This window comes from Lepidothrix coronata, unplaced genomic scaffold, assembly GCF_001604755.1.
Source record: "Lepidothrix coronata isolate B3197 unplaced genomic scaffold, Lepidothrix_coronata-1.0 Scaffold197, whole genome shotgun sequence".
Classification (NCBI taxonomy): domain Eukaryota; kingdom Metazoa; phylum Chordata; class Aves; order Passeriformes; family Pipridae; genus Lepidothrix; species Lepidothrix coronata.
In genome coordinates, this window is record NW_016690377.1 from 578768 (window position 1) to 586289 (window position 7522).

Below are 7522 nucleotides of genomic sequence, written 5' to 3' on the forward strand. Positions count from 1 at the left end.
TCACCCCAGCAGCCATCGTGGATGGAAAAAAACCTGTGTTTATCCTCATCTCTGGGGCATGCCAGGGAGAAACATATTGAAGGCAAACCTTGGGTCTCATTGGGATTTTGAGAAGACTCCAGGTCCCCAGAGACCCTCGGCCACACACCCTCCCCAGCTCTGCCATCAGCAGGCAGACCCCTGCCCTCCCTCACCATAACCCACCGCGTTCCCAGCTCGTTTTAAATGTCAGCTTGCTATCACTTATTCGGAATAAACAATTCGGAGATACACCAATACAGTATATCTTTACTTTAGCCACGGCCGGGAAACACGGCCAGGAGCATTACCCGGACTTGACCAGGCACTCGTGGGTCTTGCAAACGTCCTTCAGGAGAATCGAACGCAAGGGCTCCTTGTCCTGCAGAGGTGAGAGGAGACGGTGATGGGCTCAGCTGGGATGTGCCTCTCACGGAGGGCCCCGTGCTGGCACAGCAGCGGTGCCAGAGCTCTGCTCGGGGTCCCGGGTGGGGGCTGCTCACCTGCTCACACTTGTAGTAACTGATGGAAAACTCATCCAGGACGAAGTACCGCCGCTTCCAGCTCTTCCTCTGGAAAAGAGGAGGGAATCGCTGGGCACTGGGCTCTGCCACCCTCCCTACCCACGCCGTTGTAGTGCTGCACGCAGGGCGTCCCCGGAGCGCTCCCAGCCCCGGCATTCACCCCGTTCCCCGGCATTCACCCCGTTCCCCGGCACTCACCCTGTTCCCCGGCACTCACCCCGTTCCCCGGCACTCACCCCGTTCCCCGGCACTCACCCCATTCCCTGGCACTCACCACATTCCCCGGCACTCACCACATTCCCCTGCTTCACGCAGAAGCCACTCTTGAGCGCGGGGGGCCCGGCGGGCGGCTTGGTGGCCGAGGGGGGGATGTAGCTCTGCGAGCGCCGCAGCAGCGGGTGGGCAGCCCCCACCTCACTGCCCTCCCCTCCGTCCCCACCGTTCTGCAAGGGGAGAGAACAGAGTCACTGGGAGCAGGGAGAGGAATTCCCTGCTGGAATGCAGGACGCCCAGCTGCAGGGAAAAGCCACCTGATGCAAGCCCCCAGAGCAGTGTGTGAGCCAAGGGCTAATGGCAGAGCTGGACACAGGCAGGGAATGAGCCAGAGTCCAGAGCTGATGTTCTCTCACTGCAGGCAGCTTTCCAGGCTGCTGCCTTGGTACTCTTCACCTTTTGGAACCCACATGTTAAAAAAATCAAAAAGGCTACAGAAAAGCAAGAGAAAAATCTCTTGAAGCGGGGGAGTTAAGGGAGCTCATCTGTCTGGCTCATCACACACTGAGAGGTGACTCAACTGCACCACTGCAGGTACGAGGAGAACAAGAGCCACCAGACAAACCCAAGTTAGAAAGCAGGGATGCTTTCCAGCAGAAGGCGGCAATATATCATGGGAATAAACTGCTCAGGAGAGCCATACAGTCTCTGCTCCACATTTTCAGAGCCAAATTCTCCCAAAGACACTGGGGTGCTTGGAGTTGAGGAAGAGAAGCTGTGCCTTCTCTGGCCCCAAGCTGTCTCTCCTCAAGTGCAACACTCACTGCTACAGGCATGGAGGGGCTGTGGCTGTGGCCGTGTGCCCAGCACCCACCCCTGGCTCCCCCCAGCATGTCCCAGAGCACCCCAAGGGGTGGACCCTGCCCCGCTGCCAGCATTGCCCCGCCAGCGCCCTCCCTTCCCCCCAGCAGCGAAGAGGATGGTTGAGATGAAACATCTGCTGCACTCAGCTCCTTCCCCGTCCCTCCAACCCCTTCCTCCCGCTGGGCTGAGGTTTGAGCATTGCCATGGCAGCGGGGTGGCCCTGGCTGCCACCAGCCTTATATGGCCCCGTGCCGGTGCGACTGCCGGTGCGGTTAAGCCGACGGCCTGCCTGCCCTGTGCCTTCCAGCACCTTCCAGAGCTGCTTCAGCGTCCCCAGGACAGACAAGCAACCTTTTGGCTGGCCCTAAAGTGCTGCCAGCCCCTGGGGAGAGCAGCGGAGCAGAGCTCCAGCCCTGCTGGGACGGGGACACCGCCTGTGCCCCTCGCCTGGGGCTGTGCCAGCTCTGCTGGGTGTTACACAGGTGGTGTCCAAAGCCAGAGGTGAGGACACTCCTGCAACAGGGAGGGTCACAGCCTGGAACTGGGGTGACGCTGCTGGCCAGCCTGGGGGTGCAGCCAGAGTGTGGGGCTCCCCCCTGCAGCCCTGGAGCAGCACCAGCCAGGAAACCACAGACGCACCCAGGAAGCTGCAGCAGAGGAATGGTCATTTCACACAGAAAGAGGTAGCAAGAGCACAGAAACCTTCTGGCAGCTGATGCTCCACCTCCAAAAAACCCCTGTGCACCCCACTGCCCCCCGCACACCTCCACAACCCTGCTGAACCCTGCAGCCAGGGACGTGTTAAAAGCAGAAACCACTGCAATGATCTAATTGTCTGCTCTATTTTTAGTGCTGCCACTGATACGGGCTGAAGTGAGACCCGGAGCTGGACGAGTGCCCAAAGGTGGGCGATGCCAACGGCCACGTGCACCCCCAGCCGTGTGCCAGGGAAGGGGGTGCAGAGCCACAGCAAATGGTGCCAGCCACCACCCCCAGGACAGGCCAGTCCCTCTGCCCCGGGAACCTCCAGGCAGGATTTGGACCCAGGACGAGTGGGTGGATGGCGATGGCCAGGAAGCCGAGAGGATTTGAGGCTTCCTCCTCCTCCTCACATCCCTCATCTCATCACACCTCAGAGCAAGACAAAGCAGAGGTGTCACAGGGTGCTCGGAGCAGCCCTTTATACCCGCAGTGGGAAGGGTACCACGCTGGTTTCCAGAAACAAAAGTGCAAACCAGCTCACCTGGTTGATGGAGATGGGCGTGTGGACCACCACCCCCCCCACAATCTCTGTTTTGTAGGCCACCTGGGGCTTCCTCTCCTGGGCCTGGGGGACCACCGGGGGCTTCGCAATCTCTGTGGCTGGTGGGACGCTGCCGCCCTTTGGCACCTGTGGGAGAAGCAAAGGCATGAAGGGCACAGGGTGACCAGGCAGGGCAGCCCCACGCCTGCACTGGGCACCCCTGTCTCTGTCTAATGCAGAAACATCCCTTTAAAAAATAACACCTGAACAAGCACCCCAGTTAGGAAGGGTGTGGGCCCCCCTGGGCGGCTGGCAGGAGGCACCCAGATGGGAGATGAGAGGTGCTGAATGATTAAGCATCATCTCAGAGGCGCCTGTGATTCGCCTCTGCACCTCAGTGCGTTTGTGGGACACTTACTCCTTTAATTGTTCCCCCCTCCACTTACAGCCAGGCTTAATGAGGAGCTGGGTCTGGCTAACGAGGCTGAGCTGCACGTCCACAGCCGGATGCTGCCGAGCCCCCCAGCCTGGCTGTGACCCTGCTGAGAGTGGCCCCACACCCCCGGGCACAGGCTGTGCTGCAGGAACCCGGCTCCCAGCACTGGCATCTTCCCTTTCCCCCTCCCAGCTCCTTCCCTCTGGCACCTGGCTCTGAACAAAAAGGCGTGTTTCCAACTTTCCCTTCCTGAGCCTGCACTTCCACCTCCTTACTGCCATTCGTGGGGTCCCTGGCTCCAAGCCACCCTCCTGCTTTCCCCCCAAAGCAGGGCAGAGTGGCAGCGTCACACACATCCCAGTAGCCCTGAGTTTCCCAGCCAGGCCGTGACAACTCCTCCCTGCAGGGCTGGAAGAGCCGGTCGGCCAGCTGGGACACAGCCAGAGTCGGGAAGGGCTGGCCAACATCAGGGTATGGAAATCACCACAGTTTCTTGCAGAGGCAGAAGATGTATCTCATCTTCCCATCACCCCAGGTCCCACCTCTGCCAGCCTGGCAGACCCTCCACCCCCTCCAGGCAGCAACCCCTGAGGAAACTACACTGATGGTAGAGCCAGACACACACCATGGGCAGGCTCTGGCTACAGTTGTACTCAGCTCTGGAGGTGAAGGTCGTGGCCAATATCACCTGGACCCAGAAAGAGAAGGCACAAGCCACAGCCTCTGCAGTCTGGTGGCTGCAGGCACAGAGGTTGTCACACAATGTCTTTGCAGATAAAAAAAAGAAAATACAAGCCAGGTCTGATCTTGCAGGTGAGTTTGCCACAGAGGCTACAACATGGCACTCCAGGGATTTTAAAGAAAAAACTCATCTGAGAGGCCCCAAACCTAAGCTGTTTACCATGATTTTTCCTTGCCCTTGGTTTACACACCACAAACAACACGTATCAGTGCACCATCTAGCAGAACTCTGCTCGCATTAAGCATTGGCCCCACTGCTCGCTGCAGTTCAGCAGAAACCCCCAACCCCTTCCCAGGGACCCCCCCATCCAGGTGCAGGGAGAAGCCGTCCTGGAGCTCCCAACCCTGAGCCCCTGGAGCGGGCACTGCCAGCTGAGCATCACCCCCAGCCTTTGGAGGAGGCTCCTGTTCCACTCCCGCTGCACGGGGAGGGAGTGCAGCACATCCCCCACCGCCGGGAGCTCCGGCAGCTGCGGAGCACAGACTGCACAGGCTCTGCACAGGCTCTGCACAGGCTCTGCACAGGCTCTGAGAGCTGCTGGGTCAGTGACCATCAGTGCACGGCTCCCTGAGCACAGCAGCAGATGAGAGGAGGTGGCAGATGAACCCCGCTGGATGCAGGCACAGCCCGCCCCGCCGCTCCCCACAGCGCAGGGCACTCGCTGCGCCTCGCCAGGAGACCCCGCATTCCAGGAAGAATAAAAATCGAGTAAATAAGTTATTGAAGCACAAGAGAGACGCCCTTTGACAGCCACAGTGAGGAGCTGGCTGGGCTGGATCCCAGTCAGCAGGAGCAACAGGAGGGAGAGGGCCCTGGAGCAGGCGGGGATGGGGACAGCTCCAAGATTGGAACCTTCCTGGGGCGCAGCCGCCGTCCCCCACAGCTGGGCTGGGAGGGTGAAGAAAGACACACCCAGTAAATCCCAACCAGGAGGATCCCTGGGGATGGTGGAGGCAACATCTGAGAAGAGCATTAAGTGACCTACTGTGATCTTACTGGCCCGGTTCAGCGCCTCCACCCAGTCCTGCAGATCCTTCTGATCGCTGGCTTGCAAGAAATAGCGCTGGGATAGAGCGTTGATAACTGCCAGGGAAGGGAAGGACAGGGACAGTTGGCAGCAGCCAGGAGGGCTCACAGCCCGTGCCACAGCCTCTCGTGGCAGGGTGTCCCCTCACAGAGCCCACCAGGGTCCCCCTCACTCACCAAAGCAGAACGGAGTTTTCGGCTTCTGTTTCGGGGTGGCAACGCTGACCTGTGACAGAGCAAATCAGGGACAAAATTAGAGATAACAGCCCGTGCTCATGGGGGGCAAGAGAGCTGGAACTTTCCACCCACCCACCCACCCCGCTGCGTGCCACTGCCGGGCACTGCGCCCAGTCTGGGCTCTGCCCTCCATGGGCAGGACCCCCTGTGCCCCCCGACCCATGAGGTGCAGCACAGCTGTGCCAGCTGCTGGGAGCTGGCCCATGTCAGAGTAACAGCGACCACAGGCAGCAGCGGGCGCAGGGTCCCAGGGGAAGGTCAGCACGGAGCCAGGACTTTCATCCCCCGCGTCCCCCCCGGCACCGGCTGCGCTGCACAGCAGAGCACAGAAAGCTTTCAAAGGCCCCGGAAACATGAGTTCTTCTGGACTAACACAGTTGCTCTTGTCAGCAATTAAGAAAATTGAGGGAAAATAGCAGTGGTTTCTCCCTAAAGAGTAGGAATCATTTATATAAGAATAATATTCCTTGGGGCTCCAAGCACAGCATTCATGGAGTATTTATTCTGACAGCCCTCCTCCATCAGAGCCAGTCCATAATGCTTTAAATATGTTTTCTCAAGCAAACCTCCATTTTTCTGGTATATTTACTGTTGGTAGTTCCAGCTGCTGGCAGAACCCAACCACGCAGTTTGTGACCAAATGCTGTCCTGCAGCAATTTTCATTTAAACTAAAACCTATATAATTTGTAAGTGAGGCTCTTTCTGAAATGGGGAAGGCTCAACCTCCCGGCGTTGCTTCATCTGTGCTTAATTTATAAATCATGATTCAGCAGGAACAGAGAGATCTGTCCAATTCTTTATCCGGCTCCAGGATAAAGCCGAGCTGAGCCCGGCGTGGCAGCCACGAGCCCCCCACTCCCCCCACAGCGGCCGAGGGGCCACTTGCAGGAGGAGGATGGTGCAAGCTCCACTCTCTGCACTCGCAGCCATGGCTCCACGTGTCTCACTCACTGGTCCTGCAACAGTTGTCACTTATTGCACTATTTCTGCCTTCTCCTGGAGGCCGGATAACACTTAAGACACACAAAAGTGAGTTTCCAGAAGGTCTTGTCCTTCAGAGCACTGCCTTCTGAGCACAGGGGAGAGCTCCTGGTGCACCACGGAGCCGACTGCCAGCTCCAAGTCCAGCTCACGCCGACACCACGCTCCTGTCCCCACTTGTCCCTGGCTGCCCCGTGTCCTTCCTCTTCCTCCTGCAACCCGACCTCGCATCCCATCCCATGCTGGTTCACGGGTGAAGGTGAACACGGTCCCAGTGCTGGGATCCCTGTGCTGTGGGGACTCCCTGCTTCCCACAGCCCTGCACAGGCTCCATCCCAGGGAGCTTGTCAGGAGCTCAGGCAGGACCAGGACCTGGCCCCGGGTGCTTCCAGGGCAAGCCATCGCCTCTCCTGGGAACGCCGTGTGGATAAGGGGATAAGAGGGAGCATTCAGCTTTCCCTCCGCCCCACCCCGACATTACCTTGGAGATATAGGTCAGCTGCAGAGATCCCACAGCACCCGCTCCGATGGCCAGGTTCTGCAACACAGGGAATGAGCAATGGGAGGTAAATGACAGGGAGGAGGTGGCAGGGGCGAGCCAGGCTCTCGTTTGTGTCCTCAGGGTCAGGCAGCAGCCTCGGCCGCTTCCCTCCCTGTGCCCTGGTTCAGCTCAGACCCCCCAGCAGCAGGACCAGCCCTGCTGTGCTGCACCCCAGTGCTGTCCCCACGTCGGCACAGTCCTGGAAACCACAGAGGTCACAGAGGGGCTGGAGCCTGGTCATGGCCACACTCAGCCACAGGACACCCCAACAGACAACACACACTGCAGGCAGTGACCTTCAGGGACCTGGGGGAGATGCCTCCACCAGGGAGGCCAGGATGTGCCTACAGACTCACTGACAACTTCCACAGACGTGCCCAGCGCATGAGCCTACCTGAGGGTTGTCCATGTACCATAGGAGGTGGTTGGCCTGGGTGTCCAGGATGAAATACCTCCGCAGAAACTTGCCACAGGTCTCATTTTCTTCAATGTCCAGGAACCCGCAGATACGGTTCTGTCGGTCCAGGTACGGCATGCCGGGTTCCTTCTGGCATCACCCTGCGGAGCGAGGACAGGCAGGGAGAGGTGGGTGCTCTGCTCCCGCAGCCCCAGCTCTCCAGGGAGCTGCTCCCACACTCAGAGCCATCCCAACCCACTGGAGCCAGATGTGCCAGTATGCCAGCGCAGTCACTCAGC

General features: G+C 59.3%; 1 protein-coding gene across 1 annotated transcript in view; it reads right to left on the reverse strand.

The window, feature by feature from the left end:
* The window catches only part of PLEKHA2 (pleckstrin homology domain containing A2), a 14639-nt gene that overhangs the window by 3692 nt on the left and 3425 nt on the right, over nucleotides 1-7522 (reverse strand). Inside the window, exons 2-9 of the mRNA XM_017831910.1 lie at nucleotides 7221-7384; nucleotides 6767-6823; nucleotides 5244-5292; nucleotides 5026-5123; nucleotides 2863-3009; nucleotides 836-985; nucleotides 522-590; nucleotides 330-400 (exon numbers count right to left, since the gene is read on the reverse strand). Of these exons, the coding sequence (XP_017687399.1) occupies nucleotides 330-400; nucleotides 522-590; nucleotides 836-985; nucleotides 2863-3009; nucleotides 5026-5123; nucleotides 5244-5292; nucleotides 6767-6823; nucleotides 7221-7361 (782 nt within the window). The 5' untranslated portion in view covers nucleotides 7362-7384. The remainder of the gene's footprint in view (nucleotides 1-329; nucleotides 401-521; nucleotides 591-835; nucleotides 986-2862; nucleotides 3010-5025; nucleotides 5124-5243; nucleotides 5293-6766; nucleotides 6824-7220; nucleotides 7385-7522) is intronic.